General features: G+C 32.8%; 1 protein-coding gene across 4 annotated transcripts in view; it reads left to right on the top strand.

The window, feature by feature from the left end:
• ZMYM2 (zinc finger MYM-type containing 2) overlaps positions 1–23,078 on the top strand; it is a 104,194-nt gene that overhangs the window by 49,851 nt on the left and 31,265 nt on the right. For all 4 annotated transcript variants that reach the window (XM_034664947.1, XM_034664949.1, XM_034664948.1 and 1 more), the window contains 8 exons: positions 1,454–1,525; positions 5,404–5,554; positions 6,038–6,153; positions 9,064–9,180; positions 11,311–11,461; positions 13,803–13,975; positions 20,620–20,785; positions 21,339–21,373. In XM_034664947.1, coding sequence (XP_034520838.1) covers positions 1,454–1,525; positions 5,404–5,554; positions 6,038–6,153; positions 9,064–9,180; positions 11,311–11,461; positions 13,803–13,975; positions 20,620–20,785; positions 21,339–21,373 — 981 coding nt within the window. The remainder of the gene's footprint in view (positions 1–1,453; positions 1,526–5,403; positions 5,555–6,037; positions 6,154–9,063; positions 9,181–11,310; positions 11,462–13,802; positions 13,976–20,619; positions 20,786–21,338; positions 21,374–23,078) is intronic.

A 23,078-nucleotide genomic window follows, 5' to 3' on the forward strand; every position in this document is an offset into this window, starting at 1 on the left:
GCCGGGAGCCCGATGTGGACTCAGTCCCGGGGGTCTGGGATCCTGACCTGAGCTGAAGGCAGATGCTTAACCAACTAAGCCACCCAGGCGTCTTTTTCCATTCAAATTGTTGTTTCTCTGGGTTTTGATAGGATACATGATTTTATTTTTAATCAAAGCCTGGAAATTTTTGGTATTGTGTTATTATGTTCTGGATCTTATTAAAACCTTCTTCTTTAGCTGGCTTTTATTTGACACTGCTGTGGTAGGGGTAGGAAGGGGTAGGGGTTGTAATCCAGGCCCTCCATTTGGCCTCTGTTGATACCTGTTGAGGTGGGCTCCTTGTTATTGCTGGGTGAAGGTAGGAATTCTGGCTCCCCTCTGGGCTTTGGCTGATCCACCCTAACTGGGAGGAGTAGGAATACCTCCTTTACTGCTCCCCACATAGCCTCCACTGACACCAAATGATTCCATTCTAATGGCTATAGAAAATACTCTTTGTACTATGATTAAATAAAATAAAAATTATTTTAAAAGTTTTTCATCTTTCATTCTGTAAAATATTTTCATGTGTAATTCATATATTGCATGTTCATAATTTACAAGTAAATAAATGGAAATCCACGCATATACATTGTTACTTGACAAGGGAACACAATCAGACATGTTTGGAAACCACTACACAAGATGCTATAGTGAAGGTCTTTTCCTATAATCTGGGGGAACTAAAACTGTATGGTGATCTTTTCTTACCCTTGCCCTCCCCCTCCCCTTTTGACATTTTTCTCTAACATTTAACTTAGCTGCCATTGTTTATATCCCCATTGCTGAATTAGTTTCTGGAATGTACTGATACAGGTAATTAATAATCTAGATCCTGGCAGTGGAGACTGTATAATACTTAACACTTCTCTTTCAATATTTTATTTTCCATTTTCTCGTATGGTATTTTGACTTTAATGGAAAGCAGGATGCTTTCTGCAAGGAGTAAAGATGTATGTTCATATGTGCTGTAAGCTGTCATGTGCTCTAAAAAGAGTTTCCAAAACAACCCATTTGCCAGTAATGAAAACTGTACCTGCATAATCTTCAAATCACTTAATTTAGAATGTTTTGAGGTACCATAGGCTATAATGAGATCTTAGAATACATTGTCATCTAAGAGAAATAAGTAATTTTTTTTTTGTCTAGGTCTACTTAGAGGCAAGTCAAGTAAGTTTAAAGGTCTGTTTATATTTATAATTTGTTACCTGTTATTATTGTTTTATCATTAAATGATTTTTTCTTATAGGATAATTAAAATAATTTAACAATGGCACTGGGGATAGGACAGAGGCATTTTTAAAAGTTGGAATGAGTTTTAAGACACAAACAGACAATTAAGAATCAACTTTTACTGATTTGCTTATTTGTCTTTCAATTAAGCAGTCTCTTTATATGTTTTTTTTTTAATGTTTTTTAAATATTTTTTTAGGTAGGTAGCCATCCAAGCTTTCTGAAGGAGGTTCGAGACCACATGCAGGACTCTTTCTTAATGCAGCCCGAGGTAAGCAGGAATGTAGCTGTAGTTAAGCCCTTGACAATTTCATGTACCACTACTGTCTTTATTATGTAACTGAAAAATCATGTGGATTTTGAAGTATATTAAAATTTATGAACTTAAAATATTGTCAGATGATGATGTTTTCTCATGTTATCATAGGCAAAATTTATTTCACTAAATTTTACATGTATTGTGATATGCTCATTTGCTTTTAGGTATTTTTATTAAAAATTATTTTCAGATAAAAAATTTATGCACAGTACCTTGTCCAGAGTAGGCATTTACCTAGGATATAAAAGGTCCTCTCTTGTGCCTACCTGAAAGATAATAAAAATCCTTTATTTTGTAAAAATTTCCAAATTCATATTTCTTAATCTAGGTGAATGGATTAGTACATAAATATGTGTATAATAAATATGTACAATTAATAATTATAACTGTAGTACAAGGAATTTCATATTGACATACTCCTGCTATATGATTAATCTATATACCTTATTCAAATTTTAAAACATTAATGTCCCTTGCAGCAAATGGAAAAAAAAATTACTTCTTGTTTAGGATCCAATCCTGGACCATAGGCCATTATTTCTTTAAAAATGTTTTTCGCCCCCCCCCCAACCCCTACCTGAGACCCCAATTCCAGATATGTTAGATTTCCTGCTGTTGTCCCATGGTCCCTGTTGCTGTATTATTTATTGGTTTTCTTTTTTCGTCTTTTTTTTTTCTTCTTCATTTTGCAGAATGTCTGTTGTTGTATCTTTAATTTTACTTATCTTTTCTAATACACTGTTAGTCCCATGTGGTATATTTTATGTCTCAGATCTTGCATTTCTCATCTCTAGAAGTTCCATCTGGGTCTTTTTTATATCTTCTACTCCTTTCTTCATTATGTTCATGTTTTCCTCTACTGCTTTCTTGAATATATCAGCATATTTATCATAGTTCTTTTAACATTTTTGCCTTGTATTTTCTTAGCTGTCATTTCTAGATCTGTTTCCATAGCTTGATTTTTAAAAATTTCTATATAATGAGTTATATTATGTTTTGTGGAATGTTTAAAAGCCATTGTTTCATATCTTTTGTGTAGTTTTCTGGTTTTTAAAAGTGGGAGGTTAAATCTAGTCTCTGTACTCCATCATGGCTGGGGTTGGAAGTCCTGTCAGCTTTAATATGAAATAGTTCCCTAGTCTTTGTCTTTCATGACCTTGACATTTTTTGAATACTACAGGACATTTAGTAGAGTGCCCCTCAATTTCAAGTACATCAAGCTTTTATCTCTTGAGTACCTTCCCATGTGGTTCACTCACTTGGTCAAAATGTAGTAAAAGAATTATGTATTACATACATGTAAAAGAATAAATTAGGAGGTTTTATGTAAAATCATGTGATGATTAATTTTTATATTCATATGGAATTGGGTAAAATTTAAATGTACCATTTTTTAATGAGTAGACTGAAAATGAGCCAATTTGCCATAAATTCCCCATTATATATACACCTTTCCCTTACCAGTATCTTGTTTAATTAGTTTTACCTTATTCTTTTTCACTGAATTTGTGAGTAGGTTTATTTTCTCCCATGTCTGCATGGGGAATATAATAATTATGAATTTATTACAGTTAATTTCATTTTTTAACTCACTCGGTGTCTATTTGTAGGATGAATGAAATTTACATATTTTGATTGTTTATACAAAGAACAGAAAACATGGCATGAACAGATATTTCTTTTTTTTTTACTAATGTTCTTTCATTAAATGGGTCCTTTTATTTTTGAAATAGTGGTGGCTGTGAAAGTGGCTGTGTTAAAATATTTTCAATATTAATGATTCTATCTTTCTGATAGTACTTTCTCATTCTCTTCAGATAAAAGTATTTGTCAGTGTGGACCAGTTGCTTAGCTCCTTGTTTACTTGACCCAATTCAACTGGTCTACTTTTTATTGGTACGTCTTAAAACTTACTAATTACTTAACCATTCTGCCAATAAAATTATTGTCAACTTAAAGGATGTTTCTAATAAGTTAAAAAAAAATTCTAATCCAAGATTAGATTAGATGGTTGGACTTCATTTATATTAATAAAAGAATTCTTGATGGGTGCTGCTACATGCAGGTCTTGTACAAGAATCTACTGAGAGCTGCTTGCTTTTTCTCTGTGTAATCCTGTGATCTAATGGCAAGTGTCCTGATATTTTTAGTATTCCTAATTTGTATTGTGGTGCCAGATTTTAAAAATTATTTTTCCTTTCATTGTTTTATTGATGTGTTTTCTTTGACTCTTCTCCCATTATAAAAATTTGAATTATTATATAGGCCTCCGGAAAATATTTTGTCATTTCAAGCAAAAAGCCAGCATTCTCCTTTATTGTCTTTGTAACACTGGGAAAGTCATAATTAGACTTAATAGGTTTGCAGTTATTCTTTTCTGTTCCTTGTTACCATTCTTTTACTGTTGATAAGTATTTCTTTTTGCAGTGTATGAGAGATTGAAGAATGGGTTGATTTCCACTTTGAAAAGTAAAACTTAGGACTTCTATGAAGTGGGATTTAAGTAAATGAGGAATAGGCAGCATTGCTTATTTTTTATGGTACCAGTTATTTTTTTTATAACTTCCATTTGTTGTATGCTGAGAAAGTTTTTTTTTTTTCCTTTTTTTGATGTTGATGTTAGTTATTTGGTTTTGGTTATTTTACCTTCAATTTATTACCTTTATTTTCTAAAATCCTGTGGCGCTTATGATATTTGTCCATGCAGTTTACCCATTTTGTTATTTTTGGCCTGATTGTCATCTTGCCTGACATTTGTTGGTCATCCATCCATGGAACATTTTGAGGCCTTTTAATATCATTATATTGTACTAGATGCTGTTAGGTATGACAGTGATTAAAGAATATCAACATCAGGTGGAAAAATGGATGCAATTATTTTGCAGTATGATATGTGATATTTGATTTAGCGGCTTGATAGTTGTGTAACCACTCGGAAGAAAGATCAAATACAAGTTGCACTTTCTAAAGACTTGCTTTTCCTTATGTTTGATTTCTAATTGTGACTATCATGTTTTTAATAGAAATACACCAGTTCATCTGCTGTATTTGTATTTTTGTAAGACTATGTATATTTCAGTAATATTGCTTTTGTCTAGTAATTTTCAAAGTGTACCTCCTTCGGTCTTACCATTATATATTTTACCTTGTTTCTTTGAATTGCGTGTTGGCAAATACTCTTGCCAGAGGGACTGAACAGTCTTGTCTGTTGACTAATTACTAGCTTTAGTTAGTAGCCCCAGATCTTGTTAAATGACATTTAAAAAAAAAAAAAAAGCACCATCTAAAATGATGGTGTTTTATCATGGTTGAATGAGGTTTTAAATGTACTATACATAGGTGGTTAATTGGCTTTAAGAGAAGTTCCAAAAGTTCTTGAGACAACAGCACAGCTCAGTGGAAAAAAATATTTAAGATCAAATTTTTCTTCTGAAGGAGCATAGTCATTTGATTATTAAGGCTTATACTTTGTAGGTCCATTTAATTTCTTCCGTCAAATGACAAAGAAGTGCGTCATGGTAAACAAAATACTGTGCCTTTGTTTTTCAGTTTATACTTTACCTATATAGGTGGGGATTCTATTAAACTAATTAATAGAGAAAAACCCTATTTTTTGAAGGAGACTTAGCTAAGATCATTACTTTTGTTTGAACCTGATTTAGCTGCATTGTAGTTAACAGTTTGCATCCAGATGAAGATTTCTGACCCACTAAACCTGATTAGAGATTAACAAAATTGTTTTGCAGAGAGAAAAGGTGTACTGAAAAATATAATTTTTTTCTAAATAAGTTATAGTTTTCTTAATTATCTTTTTATGTTTCAAATTTTAGAAATATGGAAAACTGACCACTTGTACTGGTTGCCGGACACAGTGCAGGTTTTTTGATATGACTCAGTGTATAGGTCCTAATGGATATATGGAGCCATATTGTTCAACTGCTTGCATGAACAGTCACAAGACAAAATATGCAAAATCACAAAGTAAGTTTCAGGTATTTGGAGAGTTAAAAAAACCTTAATAACATGAGCAATTTCTTAACTACTCTTTCCCCTTAACTTCGTTTTTATACTTGTTTTTAACTCGTAAACAGTTTTTATTTATCACATTAAACTTTCTTACTGAAGACTTTTTTTAGTGGTTTTGACCATTCCATATTTCTTTGGTTTTCTTTAGTTTTAAGTTATTGGTGAAGTTCTGTCCATGTCTCCATTCTTAGCTAAAATTGTTTTTCCTTCCAAAGATCGAAAATTGAGATTGTTTCATGTGTCTGTGTATATTTTAAAGACATGATGTCAGACTCTTTATAATGGTATTTTTTAAGGTGCAAATAATCTTGGAAATTAAAAAGAATAGTTTATAGAAGTTTCCGTTAAAAAAAAATTATTCTCAGAGGTCAGTTAAAATTTTGTTCTAGACTTTTATCACTTCATAAAGAAATCAGATATGTACTTTTTCTCTCCTAGGTTTGGGAATTATTTGCCATTTTTGTAAGCGAAACTCTTTACCTCAATATCAAGCCACAATGCCTGATGGGAAACTGTATAACTTTTGCAATTCCAGTTGTGTGGCTAAATTTCAGGTTTGTTATTTATTTTGGATAACTCTCACTCCCAATATAAATACACATAGAAAATAAACAGTGTAATATGCTTTATTTTTATTAAATGTGCTAACTTCTATGTAGTTTGTTGAGAGTCAAACTGCAGGGTAGAGATTATAGAGTCACAGTAGTAGATATAGCTGCAGCAGCTCACCATTTAGCATGGAGGATCTAATTGACTTTTTAATTGTTGTTTACGGTAGACTTGGAGGAAAATAAATTTTAGTATAATTGAGCTCAGTGCCTGATGTGTACTATTTTCTTAGTCAATGGTTTCAATAACATGTGACTTTTAAGGGGAATTCTGTTTTATGATAAATGGGTGAAGAACATGGGTATATTTAGCCTGGAAGTGATGAACATAAATGTTTTCTTCATATATTAGAAATATGCCATGTAAAATGGGGATGGGACTTGTTATAGTAGACCCTAATTTAAGATAAGATCAGTTTAGGGAGACGTTCATTTTCATAAATGTAAAGAACTTTCTGGCATAGTTCTTCAAAGTTAGATTATGGATAATCTCAGAAGGTAGCATTACTAGAAGTGTTCAAATTTAAACTCATTGACCATTTGGAAGGGGTAGTTGAAAAGGGAATTTAGCATTAGTTAAGTGGTACGAGTAGGTAGGTTTACCTTGCTGTAGGTGAAAATTTCAAGGTACTGAAAGGTTCAAACCAGTGCTTCAGGATAATCTTCCAGCGGTTGTACAGTGCTGCAGACACTGTGTTCTGTGTTAACCTGAAAATGCAGTGTCTTAAGTATGTTAGAGTAGTTACAACCATTATTAGCATTTAAATTGAGGTGGTTTTTAATTCAGCCAGGTGAATGTTGTTTTTATTAATAGTTATATCCTTGACTGAGTTTAGGTAATAAACCATTTTCATGACTAAACTTTTATTTTGGAAGTTGTGATCTTGGCCATTGATACATCCTTTGAGTGGTAAATATCGCTTCTCACTTGTTGGCTTTTTTTAAACTAGAAATTAAGGAGTAGGGATTAATTAGATGAGAGAACAACAGTGTCTTTGGCATGCTGCTTCTCAGATTTCAACTTTATTTTTGATGTTGGTAAACTGAAATGTGAATAGAAAATGTTTTAACTACTTTTTTTATTTAACTGCAACTTGTATTGCCCATTATTTGAAGAGACAGTTTGTATATATGTACATTGTATATTTTAAAGAAACATTTAATGTAAACTCTTATTTCTGGGGAATGCATCCAGATAAGTGTAGACAGCCTCATCACTGTAACTCTGCATGAAAGTGATACAAAGAATAGAAAAGCACCATTTTTTTTTCTTTCTCTTTATCGTAAAGCACACCATAGATTTTGAACTTTATGTTTTCATTAGATGATGTTTCCATTTCAAAATAAGGTAATAGGATAATATTCATTTATTTTGAAAGAATAGTTAACTTTAATGGACTTACACAATTTTTTTTTTTTTGAAACATCAAGGGCACAGTTGCTGGTCTTTATTTAAAGAATTTATTCATCTAATAGTTACTATCTTAAATCTGCATGTTTTCTTTTTTAACAAATTTTTAATTGGGTTGTACGATATATGCAGAATTTTAAAAAAATGATAAGGTTTTTTGTATAAAGATTTTTTCTCTCTCTTCACTGCCACCCTGAAAAAATTTTAACTTCTATATGCAGAAGATTATATATAATGTGTAAAATATATTAGAGAATGATAATTAAATATCAGTGTACTCACTACTCAGGTTAGAAATTAGAACAAAACTTTTTTTTTTTAAGATAGATTTATTTTAGAGAGAGAGGGAGTGCTTCCATCACACCCCCCNGGGGTGCTTCCATCCCCCCCCCCCCCCCCGATGTGTTTGAGCATGCATAAGTCGGTGGTGGGGCGATAGCAGAGGGATAGGGAAAAAGAGAAAATAGAGAATCTCAAGCAGACTCCCTGCTGAAGGCAGAGTCCTATGCAAGGCTTGATCCAACAACCCTGAGATCATGACCTGGGTGGAAACCAACAGTTGGATGCTCAACTGACTGAGCCACCCAGGTGCCCCTAGAAAAAACATTTTAAGTCCATGTATGCTTATATCTTTTCCTATTCTGTAAATTGTTTTAACTTTTTTTTTTAAGGAATTTTTTTTTTTAAAGAATTTATTTTTAATTATTTATTTGACAGAGATAGAGACAGCCAGCGAGAGAGGGAACACAAGCAGGGGGAGTGGGAGAGGAAGAAGCAGGCTCATAGCGGAGGAGCCTGATGTGGGGCTCGATCCCAACGCCGGGATCACGCCCTGAGCCGAAGGTAGACGCTTAACCGCTGTGCCACCCAGGCGCCCCTGTAAATTGTTTTAACTTTTTAAAATGTAATAAAACTAAAATTATCGGTATCAATTCCAGTCTGTAAATCTTTTTCCCCCTAACTTTGTAAAAGAAAGGATCAATTTTAAAAAGTATTATAGGCTGTTTTCACTGATGGACTTGGAATTAAAGTGATAGCAGTATTGCACATGGGACAAATTACTACTTAAAATAGCTGTTGGAGAGAACTTGGAGCCAGGTATTTTTTTAAATATTTAAATACTAGTTCAGAACCCGGTTAACCTTAACTATTCTTTGCTTAAGTTTTTTTAAAGATAAAAAATCTATTTGAGCTGTATGATTTTTTCCTTTTTCATATTATTTTAAAATAAGTAGTAATCCTGAATAAAAAATGAATTTCAGCTTCATAAAACTTAGTGTACTAGTAAGTAATTTTAAGGACAAAATTCAGAAATACATTTTTATGTGTTGAGGAAATATTCAAGCAAGAAACATACTATTTTCTGGACATAGTATTTAACAATAATTACAAATAAAAATTCTAAGATCTGTGTCAGACTCAGTATGTTTTGTTCTTTGTTTTAGGCTCTAAGTATGCAGTCATCTTCAAATGGTCAGTTTGTAGCTCCAAGTGATATTCAGTTGAAATGCAACTATTGCAAAAATTCCTTTTGTTCAAAGCCAGAAATCCTGGAATGGGAGGCAAGTCCTATTTTGTTATTTATAATATCTTGCTTAAATGAGAGTCTAGTAAAATAATAATGGTGTTTGCATTTGATGACCTATTTCTTAGTGGATAAGGATTAGTTCTTCAGATTTTGTGATGATTGAATCATTTACTTTCTTTTGTGGGAAGAGCATCAACAAAGGATCTGTTTATTGAAGTCATATTCTCTATACATTATATTTGTAATGTATGGGATGTTCCTTCGTTTAGCTACATACTTGGAGCATCTATTTGTGCTGTATTTTTCCATTTTACCCCCATCCTTATAAATATTGTCTGAACTATAATATTTTGTATTGCCTGCTACCTGTACAAATTAGAATTTGTTAGTCATTTACCATGTTGTCATTTAACATTTTATAATTGTTTTAATAAACGAATCCTAATATAAACTTATTTTACTTTCCCTTTCTCATCACTCTTGCTTTCACCAGTTTATTAATTTACTTTGCCATATATTTTTGCCATTAGCAACACCTGATCATTATTTTTTGTTTAAGGGAGCAGTGATGAATGAATGCATGGTTGGATGGATGGATGGACAGACAGGTGGACTTGGCTGCATATTGCTTTCTTGATCAGTGTTCATCTTTGGCCATTCTTTCTTTTCACCTTTTTTGAGGGCATGGAATATGTAATAAAATGGTGTACAAGACATAGTACTAACAGTAGGTTGCTCTTAGGCTAAAACTTGTTAGTGGCTATTTTTAAGTCACTCAGTAGCTGAGTCCTAGGAGAAAGGTGATAACCAGAACCTGACTAATGATTACTAAAGTACTTTGGAAATCTGAAATTTCATTATTTTAACACTTTAGTCCATAGAAAATTATTTAGTTTGCTGTTGTGTTTGGTGCTTTCTCAAGAGCACTTAAATTATTCTTGGAGACTGTTGCTGGCATGACTAACACCTTCTTTAAATCATAGCAGGAAAAAATGTTGAAGGCCTAGTGAGAATAAAGGAATGGTAGGGGATGGGGAAAGAAATCCATAAGCAAGCACAGAGAATAATGTTATATAGGGAATAAAAATCCTGCCTAGATTGAATTTTTATACTACTAGATGAAATTGAGGTCCTTTCTACCATCTCCATGTTAGTGCTACCTGGCTTTTGTAGTCTTGGTGTTGCTTTTATTTACATGGAGGTTAAGTGTTGGAGGGAGTTAAGAAACACTGTCTATCAAACTGAATGAGAGTTGAGCCTGTCCCTCAGGTGATTGAGAATTCAGGGGCCTCTTTCTTCTCATTCCATGGTTGGCAGTTGTGGTTTCTTTGTTGCTGTTTTTCCTCTTACAAGCTATATGTTCACGATGGGGCAACTTTCCACTGATTACTTATTACTTGAGTTGCTTCCTAGACTCTTTCACCTTCCTTATCTTGGTCTTCAGCTACCTTTGCCACCTGTTAGGTAGATGGATTAGACCTAGTCTGTGTCCTCCATAATAACAGAGGGGAAAAGGTGTTGCCCTGGGAATTGTAACTTGTTTGTGTTTGGCTGGTTTCTGGAAAGTAGCTCTGGCAGTTGTAGGTTGGGGCCAGGAGAAATGACTAAATAATGCTAACCTCGCTCTGTTCAAGGGTTCCAACTCAGTCTAAAGTTTAGCAGCACATTCACTGTGTGATGGCCCCAAATTGAATACTTTATCCATGATAGGTCTGTTACTATTAGCAGTGGTAGGAATGTGATTGAGTCTACTTGACTATACTCAACAAAGAATATTTCTTTTTGAGTGAAACTGATGTTAATGTCATATTTCTCATCTTTCTGTAGTTTACACATGTTGTATCTTCCATTGTTTTCTTCCCATTTCTCCAGTTCCCTTAGCAACACCAGACTGCCATCTTGTTCTAGTGATACTTTTGCAATTTCACTGAGTAATTTTGGCGTAGTTAATGGTATTGAATTTTGTGGAGTTTTTTCTAAATATAGCACTGAAGTAGTTAAATTAGCTGTCTATGGCCTATAGGAAATATATCCCCAAAGATATCAATCACATTAACTAGGTAAATGATTTAACATTGTTTCTGTAAAAGTGGCTTGTTTATTTCTTAAACTTGTTCTTAAGGTGGTTGTCATATACTTACCAAGGTTCCCATTGTGCATTTAGAACAAAGTGCATCAGTTCTGCAGCAAAACTTGTTCAGATGACTATAAGAAGTTGCATTGCATAGTTACATATTGCGAATACTGTCAAGAGGAGAAGACTCTTCATGAAACAGTAAATTTCTCTGGCGTTAAGAGACCTTTCTGTAGTGAAGGCAAGTGTATATACAGTGTTGTTCATAATTTTTATTAATATTTAATGTTAATTTTTTGCCAAAATATTTTCAAAATATATAACTACATATGTCCAGAGTAGCTGTACAATTTTAGTGTAGCTGAAAAAGAAAAATTGAATTTGATTTTCTACTGACTTGTTTTGTTATTTTAATTTGTAGACCTCTGGGCCTCAAGGTATTTTATCTCTAGAAATTTAATAACCTTTTTTTCCACTAAAAGGAAGTTTTGAAAATAAAAGCCTTCATATGTCCTTTGTAAACATAGAAATTGTGATCTGAAAGTGGATTAGAATTATTTTCCATTGGGTTCATTTCCCTGCCCAGCTTCTTGCCTAGCCTACAGAGGTTTTCAGTATACCAGAAAGAAAATCATATGTGGCATTACTACAATAGGAAAATACTTTCAGGTTTTTAATTTGGGATTCCAGGCAAACACTGGCTCTTGTTAGTGTATATTCAAGAATTCTTTTCTCCTCTCGTTTACACTTTTGCTGCTCTGGTACCAGGCAGCTGATTATAGAAATAAATGCCTGTTCTCATTCTAATTCTCCAGAGATAGGAACCAGGATTGTAACTATGGGTTTGGGGCTCTTGTTATTATTGCTTTTCCCCAACTGTCACATTCTTGCTCTAAGCTGGCTTTCAATTTCTATTCTTTCTTTGGCCCTAGGCACTAAACTCTCCCAGCTTTTCTATCTGCTATCCTCATCTGTTGTTTTCCAGTTAGTTCACCCCACCCCCAATCCACTTTTTATATGGATTTCTACTGCTGGTTAGGGGCAAGAAAAAGGTTGGAAAATCCTTAATGCCAGCAGTTGTTGAATGACCGAAAACTCAAGAGATCTATCAGTCCAATCAGTTAATGCCTTCATCTAATACAGTATACATTTCACATATAAGGTTATGTATGTAGGAGGGTACTGCTTACAAAACAAGGCATTCCTGTTTATATAGGTTTAATTGAGTACATTTCACCTGATGAGAAAGGTAACCATGTTTACTGTTAAGATCATAGTTGTGATGAAAAGTGACATAGTGTTGCATTGAAAAGATTGATTCTGAATTAATTTAACTCCACACCTGAATTTTTATGCAGTGAGAATCTTAGTGATTCATAAGTCTGATTATATATATGTTGATGACTGACATACCTGTCCATGATCGTAACACCATTTAGAGTGTATAGATTTTACTTAAATGAATAGACAAATAGCAGCAAATAGAGAATTGACATATAAGATTATAATTTTCAATTGGAGGGACTTGTATCTTTAGGCAGTAAAAGCTTAAAAAGGATGTGTGCCTTTTTCTTGTTTAGTAATGTATTTTGTGCTTTCACTAACTACACCTAGTTCTCTCCTGGAACTTGGCAGAAATAACAAAAGATGTAATACCTAGTACTACCATCAAAATCTAATTAGAAAGATAAAGCTTTAATACAGGTAAAATATTAAAAAGGTTTTAAATACAGTTCATGATAACAGAAAAGAAGTCATAGGACAGTACTTAAATAATTGCCAAATCAAGTAATAGAAAACAATTGCAGTTTGAGTTCACAGAGAGGAAAGATTATTTAAAACTAGGTTCAGGAGAGTTTGCAGAGGAGGTCTAATTTGAACTCCTTAGTAATGAGTTGGTAGGATTTCAGTAGATAAGAGTGCAAGGTCATTCTTATGTGGCACAGTATGAGTAAGAAGTATGGAAACTTACATAATTCGTATAGACATATTTTAGAGATTAAGGTTGATATGTAAAAACACTTAAAATAATACATTCATATAGTAGATAAAAGAAATATTTTATTAAAAGAATAACAAAACGTTTTCTTTGAACAAGTCCATAAACCAGTTTTACTTCCCTGAAGGTCCATGTAGGGTGACAGAAAGATAAGGCTAGAAAATTAGGCTAAAATGCCTACTTAGTTGAGAACATCTTTAAGTTTTACTCAGTGCTCCTCAACAGTCTACACTGTTTCATTTCTCCAGTGCCTGTTTGTGGTGTGTTTACTATATGATACTTCAAGATTATATTTAAATAGAGCAAACAAAATAGTTATGAGATATTACTGGATTTGAAAGTCTTAGAACATTATTTGAATGCACATGAGATCTAATAAAATATTCCATGTTCTGTTCCAGTATTTACAGGTTATTGTTGATTATAGTAGATTCAGTTTTAATCAGAAAAAGAGGACTTTATATGTGAACTTATAGACACTTCATAAAGCTAGTGATCTGTTTGCCTTAAAAGCTCTTTCTCACCTCAAAGAACAGTTTTTGGTATTTTTTTGGTTTTAATATTAAAACCTTATATTTTTCAGGCTGCAAACTATTATATAAACAGGATTTTGCACGACGTTTAGGATTGAGATGTGTTACTTGCAACTATTGCTCTCAACTGTGTAAGAAGGGAGCAACTAAAGAACTTGATGGTGTTGTGAGAGATTTCTGTAGTGAAGACTGCTGTAAGAAATTTCAGGATTGGTACTACAAGGCGAGTAACTAAAATTTTTTATTATAGCAACTGCTTTATCAAATCTTTAATAAAATATTACAGTTATTATCATTACAAATACGGTAGCTTTTTTATTTAAAAAACGTACACACATTAAGCCCTGCCCCGATTATAGAATTCATTAAAATTTTTGTCATTTCAGAAAGTTTTTCTGTACAACTTGAAATAGAATTTTTACCTTTTTATAACTTAGCTATTACCCAAAACTAGGATATATCTTTATTTTCAGCAATATAGTTTAACAAAATGGATTATTTTTCTAAGATTTATGTGTCTTTATTTCACCAAATAGAAATAGTCTACTTTATCAGTGTTGAACATTAGCAGGTAATTGTTTTAGACACTTAGGACGTGTTTTAAAACACTTCGTTCTTTTTTACCTTTATAATTGTGGATCTTTGTGGAGATTTTCAAATTGAAAAGACTATATGGCTAGAGACCAAAAATATTTAATTTGAAACTGTAAATGTGTGTGTATGTGTCTTACTACAATCTACTTTTAGAAAAGATACATCACTTTTTTGTCCGTTGCATTGGTTTTTTTTTTTCTAGATAAGAAAAATGAGTGTAAATTTGGGCTTTGTTTGGTCAGATATTACCCAAGAAAAAGTTATTAGTTCATACATCCATAACATGGAAAACCATCTCAATGTTAAAACTTCATTATGGTTGCACTTCTAAAGCGTGTGAAGACGACATCATCATAACTCCAAAACTGTGAAATATTGCTAAAAGAAACAAAGGGTAAAATGGTTGAAATATGTAGAATATTATTTAGTTCACTTCATGAAAGTGATTAGTGTTAAACAATACTATTTAGGAGAATTACAAGAATTCTTGGTATAGTTCTTGAATGTCTACAGCTCCACATATCAAGTAACATTTTTTAAATTAAAAGAAGATGCTTTCCAAGTTGAAGGAGGTTTTGGAGGCTAAGAGTTTTGGTGCAGTTTTAAAATTACTTTGTTATTTTACTGTTGCTTCTGACTAATTTGTCTTACCATTAGGGGCGCCCGGGTGGCTCCTCTGGTTAAACGTCCAACTCTTGATTTCAGCTGGAGTCAGGATCTCAGGGTCGTGAGGCTCTAAGCTCAGGACAGAGTCGGCTTGAGAGTCTCTCTTTCCCTCGCCTTCTGCCCCTCCCCTGCTCAAGCTCTCTGTCTCTAAAATAAATTTTAAAAAGTTAAAAGTGTTGCAATTAAGGTTCAAATTTTAGAAACACACAGGACAAACATACTAACACCTTCTAACATGCCTTTGTTTTAGTCTAATCCAACCTTTAGTTCTATCAAAGACAGTAGCAATTTTGAGGTATCACTCAAAATGTTACTTTAATAGCTTTAAAAGCTTTATTTTATTTAACACATACAAACACTCTCCCCTGTTCGGGAGGTTTTATTTTTGAAAATTTGTTTTGGATTCAAAACAGTAAAGGTATTTAGTGGCTACATTATAAAGATGGGAAAACTCCATTTTAGTCTTACTGTCAGTTACCCTTTCGATCATTTACTTTGAAGTTTGAGAGACAAAAATTGTCATGTGATAAGTGTGATTTCTCTGTCATTTATTGTACAAATTTCTGCCTAATTGTATAATTGTGAATCCAAACCTTTAATATTTTAAAATCCTTTATGGAGGATTTTGTTTTTTGTCCACAGAACACTGAATGTACTTTTCCTTTTGGCTTCTTTCTTTGAATGAATTCTTCTTGTTTTCTTTTATATTACTTAAAGTAGGGAAGTCTTTTTGGGTTTTTTTTGTTTGTTCTTTTTTGGGGGAAGCAAGGAAGTGTTCTTTGGCAAAAGACCACATTATTTTAGATGTTGCCATTTGTTCCATTTTGCTCTTTATTTTGAAGGATAATTGTGTCTAATGTTTTTATTTATACAATGTTTAAAGATGAAATTTTGGTGAGGCCGTGCATTTCAAAATATATAACAGCATGTTAGTTAAATAACCAGTTGTAATTATCTGTTGGTTTAAAGTCAATGTTTTGTACATTAAACACATTTTTATTATTATTCCTTGTCTTATTTTAAATCCAACAAATGTTTGTATAATATGCACAGTAGAATTATTACATACCATACTAACCTGAGGAATAAAGGTAAGAGCATTTTTATCATAATGGTGGGGATTTGTAAAGCAAGTAATGATGATTTTTCTGTGATCAATAGGAATCATCATTGGCTTTTCTCTAGTGGCAACCAACACTATAATCAAAAAATAACTTTGTTCTGTGTGCTTTCTGCTTGAATCAAATTGTATTTTCTTATACCTCTCATGAGTCTCTTCTGTTCACTGCTACTATCCTGTCATCATCTTGAAAATGTAGTAAGTTGACTCCCAAACCAAATTATTTTTTTTGACCTTTCCTCTTCCACTTTTTAAATTTAAGAACTTAAGTTTTAGAGTTTAGCTCATTATAAATGTGACTTAACAGTCAGCCCAGCTTTTATTTGAAAAATAATTTTTTAAAAGAGTTCCTCATCAAGGAAACTTTAAACAGGTAACCAGTCTAGTTCTTAACTTCACCTTTAGTCATGTGATTTGGTTCCTAACCAGAGGAGCACGTACATTGTGTTTTCTGCCTTCTTATCTTTGTGCCTCAATTTCACAGACTGACTAGAGTATAAATAACTTTATATTTTTATTTATCTAAATTAAATTTAAATATTTACAATTATACTTTTAAATTTTTGGCCTTTGTTTCTTTTATTTGACAAGATGTTTTGAATGATCTGTGTTTTTTGGTTTGTATAATGATTTGCATTTGGATTTAAATAGAAGTTTATTAAATACTGTCTCTTCTAAATTGGAATACAAAATCTGTTGAAATCATGCAACCAGCAAATGTTAAATAAAGTTAACGTTTTTTCCTTGTCCCAGATTGTTCTTTAGAAGGAAGAAGATTTACTATTCTTCAAAATAAATGTTTCCAGGCATAATGTGAAACTAGGTGGGAGAATAGTTCTTTTGATCTCTGTAAGTTATTTAAATTTTAGGAGAAAAAGGGGTTAGTATTGTAATGGAATAATAGCGAGGTGTTTGATAATGTGAAGTAAATTCAAAAGATCTGTTTCTCCGGAATACTTCACAGTTATTCTTCATAGAACTAATAATCTTTTCTTGAATGTTATTACTTCAAATCACAATTTTTTTAATATGGGTTTTGAGTGGCTGTACAAACCAGTAGTGAATGGCAGCATTCTTTAATGTAAATGCCCTGTAATAGTATAAAAGGATGATTTATGGGGTTTAATCAAATTAATACTTACGTTTTAGTAATTCTTAGTCATAAAAGGATAGCTGAATAAAAAATTTTGGGTTTTTACATTTTCTCTTTTTTTTGTAAAAAATTGCTAGAAATACTGATTTTAAAAAATTATTTTGTTTTTGAAATAATTTTAGAAAGGGAATATCTAGTATTCTTGCTTTAAATGTGCTTTTTGGGTAACTGAAGAATTCCTATCACTTGAATGCTTTGCCTACAATCACCTGCTCTTATCACTGCATTCTTCCCCCCCTCTTTTAAGTGAATATAACTGTATTTAGTAGGAAGTCATAAATAAGTATTTTTTAAGATGACTGTAAAACCCCCTATTTCATTCATATTCATGAATTCCCCTCCTCAAAATTAGGTCTGATTGGTGAAATGGGAAACAAGTGGATGGGCAAGTTGCAAAGATGTATATATGTCAATCAAAAGTGAGAATTTGAAACTGCCAGCTAACAAGGGACTGCATCAGTATACACTGAATGACCTGTTATCAATTATTGAAGGAGAGATTCCTGTATTAGCTGAGAAGTTGGATTAAGATTTTTTAATTAAGTATTTAGTACCTTCATATTATTTAGGTTTTTTTGAACTGGTGACTGTTATCCACTCCACCCCTCCCCCCAATAACAGACAATCCCTGATTTTCCATAGTGACAGGAAGACCGCTAAGTAGATGATGAAGTGGTATTTTTTAAACCAGCAACTTAAGTCATACTTCTTCTTCCTTTTGTTTTAAGATTTATTTATGAGAGAGAGAGAGAGAGAGCATGTGCACGTGCACACTACGGGTTGGGGGGTAGAGGCAGAAGGAGAGAATCTCCAGCAGACTCCACTCCAACCACAGAATCCATCTGGGAATACCATGACCCATGAGATCACCACCTGAGCTGAAACCAAGAGTCAGATGCTCAACTGACTGAGCCACCCACAGGCCCTGTACTTTGGTTGTTAGGCTGTAGAAATGTTAAACTTTTCTAAGAGTTCTCTCCTGTGTTTGGAAGGAAGTGGTTTTGGTAAGAAATCATGGTCATTTCTAACGATGTTTTCCAATTAGCCATTGTATTTTAAGCTCAATCCCAAACACTTTACCCAGAATTTGCATGAGTGGCTATAAAAGAAACCAAATGGAAAAGAAGTTTACAACTTCTAAAGCTTTGATTATGGCGTTGAACTTGGAATTAGTATTAAATACTGTTACTTCCCTCCCAGTCTGAAAAAATATATGCGTATTTTATTTCCATTTGCTAATTGGCATTAATTTTTCTCCTCCTTGGGTACAGAGAAATCATCTAAATTTGTTTTGAACCTTCTGGAAGAAAGCTTCAGATATTGTTGCTACAAAATGCGAATATCTGTAATTATAAAATAATGATTTCATTATTCAGATTCTTTGAGTAGAATGTGCTTGGCTTCCTGTCTTTGACCTTCTAAATTGTGTAAATGGAAGTATTTTAAGAATTAGCATAGTATATGTAGTGATTTGAATACATTTTATACAAATTGATTTGGGATTTAGATGTTACATTGAGAACCTTCTTGCAGCATTTTACTTCTATTAGGATTTTTATTCTCTAGTTATTTATATTAACTCATTTTGTCTTTCAATTGTCTTTATATACTAAATAAAGCCCAGTTTTTGATTTGGATTGTCTGCTTGGAATCCCGTCTTTGCATTTTTAATGTTTGGCGTTAGACAAGTTACTTCGTTTCCAGTACTGTGGTGAGGATTATAAGAGAGTAGATATGACATGCTGGGCTTTTGTTTTTCAGGTTCTCAGTGAATGAGAGGTAGTTGGGCTACAGCTTCACTTCTGCTATGTTCTTGAACTGTTTAGACTCAATAATCAAAATATTAAGCTTTTGATTTCTTCCTTTGTGCTTTGTCTTTAAGTATCAAGTATAAAAAGGGAGCCAAACATTGAAACTTTAAATACTTCAGGGTTATTTTAAAAAACCGTTTTTGGGTGGTGACCAGGGACCTTTTTCATTATTGAGTAAAATATGACTTAGTTGATAATAAGTGCTAATGTTACTGAACTTACCACAAAGTATTACCGGCAATATAAAATTTGAGCTCACAGTTTTTGGACAAGAGATGTGATATTGGCATCACTTAATAGTCATAATTCATACTACAAATCTTCATTCATTTAACATTTATTCAGCAGGAGAAATACCTGACCTGGAGAAAAAAAAGAGCCTGTGTTCTAACCTTGGGGTATGTTTGTTATATAAGACCTGTTTATCAACACAATCATTTGTTAATATTCCTGACTAGGAATTTTGACATAGTAATTATTCATAGAACTCCTATTGAGAAATAAAGTGAGAGATTTCAAAACCCACAGTGTAGAACTGTAGACTATTTAGGTAATGAGGAAAAGCTACATGATTATTATGAACTTAATATGTATTGCTTTATCAAAACTTCTAAGTTGTTAGTTAAACCAAAGGGTAATTTAAAACATATAGTAATTTATTTCTACTCTAACTGGATCAAACAATTATGAAAAGAACTGTATTTGGAATTAATCATTCATATCTTTTGGTTCACTCATTGATTAAGTTGTTAAGAAATAGTGAAAATGGCCAAAATCTAGGGGAAATGGGTTCACTAAAAATGAAAATCTGTTCCTGGATTATGGATTCACCATCATAAGGTTTAATGTTTTATGTATGAATTTTACTAGTTGGGGCTGATTGTTGTCTTAAAATAACAACTTTTTAAAATTAAAGATTTGAGTGTTTTCAAACACGAACTTAAAGTTCTTGTTAATAGTTAAATCAGCATATTTAATGAAGCTCTTTAAATTTATTAAACTGTTGAAAATACTTCAACTTAACATCTATGATTTTCTCCTAAGAGCTTGTTTCAGAATTTTTCTGGTCTTATACAACTTCTTTAGATTGATTTATCTTGAGCTATCAGTTGAACACAGGAAATCTGTTTATTAATCAGAGATTTTCAGTGTAATCTGATTGTAGGAAACTTCTATCCGTATATCACTAGGATCCACAAAATTATTTTAAAATATTAAAATATACTGTACCACTTTGGTCTACCAATGTTCAGTTTTTTTGGTTATCCTATCTTTGTAATGTGGGTCTTTAACTGCTGGTAAGTATAGAAAGGGATTTTGACAATTAGATAAATCGCTACTTTTTTTCACTTTTATTGTGGATTTTTACTGTATGTTTATGATTTATATTATTTTTTATCAGAAATTGCTTTATCACATTTGGCAATAATCACTGCTAAACTTTTAGAAATCTTTTAAAGTATATGTTTGACTTTTTAAATTTTTTAATTTGAAATGTCTGATGCCTTTCTTTTTTTATTAAGGCTGCAAGGTGTGACTGTTGTAAATCTCAAGGAACGCTTAAAGAGAGAGTCCAGTGGCGTGGAGAAATGAAACATTTCTGTGATCAACACTGCTTACTACGTTTCTACTGTCAGCAAAACGAGCCCAATATGACAACTCAGAAAGGACCTGAAAATTTACATTATGGTATGTAATAATTTAGGTAGTAACTTGAAAAACCTGTATTTAGTTTCTTAGATCTGAATTCAAACTAATGATAACAAAGTTGATTTTGGGCATAGTTTAAGAGCAACTTCCACGGTTTGTCTTGGTGGAAGTGCCCTGTGTGATATTTCTGTAGATGTATTTTTTATTTTATTCTTTTAAAAATTTGTTAGTTGAAAAAAAATGGCAATTTTAAATGAAAACCAATTTTAGGAAATTCTATGTACTGGGAGTAGGTTGGGAGGGACAATGAAAACCCTTTAGAATTTGTGACTTATTTAATAAGAGTTAAGCATAAGAACATAGTATTGACCTCAAAGCAATGAATATTTTCTGAGAGGACAAAATGGGAAAAGGGTTAATTCTCCTTATTTAGCTTTGTATTTCAGCTCTCAATACTCTTTACTTAAAATAGCTTAAAAGGTTTTCTTCAGTAACTATTCTAAAAAATCAGTAACATTTATATGAGAAATACAGATTTAGAACATTCTGAAGAACGTGATACTTGTCTTATTTTCAATTTGTTTGTTTTTAGATCAGGGTTGTCAGACATCCCGAGCCAAAATGACAGTAAGTATTGTTTAAGTAAAATGCTAAATATTGATTTTTATAACGTGGGCATAAATAAATAGTCCAATTTAATCTGATCAGAGTAAAAGATTTTTACTTTCCTCTGTTGGGACAGTTGAAGTATTTAGGTGAATTATCTAGTATTAAAACAAATACTTTCATATATGCTAAGGAATGTAAAGGTGAATTAATTATGGCCTCTACCCACATTGGGGAAGATAGTCATATAAATGGCATTAAATTGAAGTATCCATAATCTCTCTCTCTTTTTTTTTTAAGATTTTATTTATTCATTTGAGAGAGAGATTGAGTGAGCATGAATACGAGTGGGGGGGCGGATAAAGGGCTATGTGAGGAGTCTGACATATGGGGCTGGATCCCAGGAGATCCCCTGAGATCATGACCTGAGCCGAAGTCAGACGATAAACCAACTGACCCACCCATGTGCCTCAGAATACCCATAATCTTTAAGGCAGAAGCTATACTATGTTTGAAATGATTGGCCGAATGATTGTATCTGTTCTTGGTGGCTGTGAGAAAGCTTCAGAACAGTTGAGTAGAAGGTTGACAGATAGACAGTGATGAAAAAGTGGGAGGAATGTGCTAAGGGCATGCATAACTATTCATAAGGGCCAAACTTAAGGGGCACCTGTGGTGGAATCATGGGAAATGAGGTAAAAGGATAGGCTGGTCCAGATTCTTAATGGCTTTGAGTTTGTGTTTCTCAAATAGATATCTGAAAGTCTATGTTGGGGGCCAGGGCTTGTATATTTTTATGAGAAATATTTCCATAACGTGTCCTGTGGATTTTTTCTTTAGTCTTTGATGTAATACACCAAATTCTGCTTTTATGTTAGCATTTTAAGACTTTTTGTTGGTTGAAAGGGTCCATTTATGCGTAATGAATAAAGAGAAGCAGCAATGTTTTGCTATACTTTGAAGTACAGTGAGCCTGCCCTCTTGTACGCTGAGTAAACAATATCATCAGTGTTGGAATACTGGTATTTCTGGCATCCTTATCCAAGGGAAGCTCTATAGGATTCATTTATTGGCATTATATTAAGTCTCTGAGCTAGTTTTTGTCCTGGTAAGAAAGAGTAAATCAGTGGTTCTTAGGTCTGGCTACACATTTAAATCACCTGGGGAATTTTCAGAACTTTCCAATGCCTAGGCCCTAACTCAGAAATTCTGTGTTTTTAGAAGGTTCTTTAGGTGATTTTAATATGTAACCACAATTTAGGATCACTGACATAGATGAAAAATTGGTGATTTTGTATTATTCTGTTCAGTTTTTGTTTTTGATGTTAATAGTTAAGAATCCTAGGAAAGTAAGAGTGCTTTCTTCTTTGCTTTCCTCCCCTATATGTCATCCCCCCCCTTATGGAAATATATTTAAAATCAGATAATTCAGAAATACATTAAAGTATTCTGAATCATCTCATTTTAATACCAGGCACTTTTATCCATGGTGAGGAATATAAAGATGGTCAGTCCGTATTTTGTTAACTTTGTGTAGCCATAAGGCAACTTTCAACCTTGTTTCAAATATGTAAGCTTTTGACCAAGGCTTTAAGGCCCACCTTCTACCAGCATAAATAATATCAAGTACTTTTTTGCTCTCATAGCACTTGAACCACATTATATGACAGATAGAAGGGTCTAGGGAAGGATAAGTCAGTGTGCCACTGCAATTATTGTCTTTTGT

Source organism: Ailuropoda melanoleuca, chromosome 7 (genome assembly GCF_002007445.2).
Source record: "Ailuropoda melanoleuca isolate Jingjing chromosome 7, ASM200744v2, whole genome shotgun sequence".
Taxonomy (NCBI): domain Eukaryota; kingdom Metazoa; phylum Chordata; class Mammalia; order Carnivora; family Ursidae; genus Ailuropoda; species Ailuropoda melanoleuca.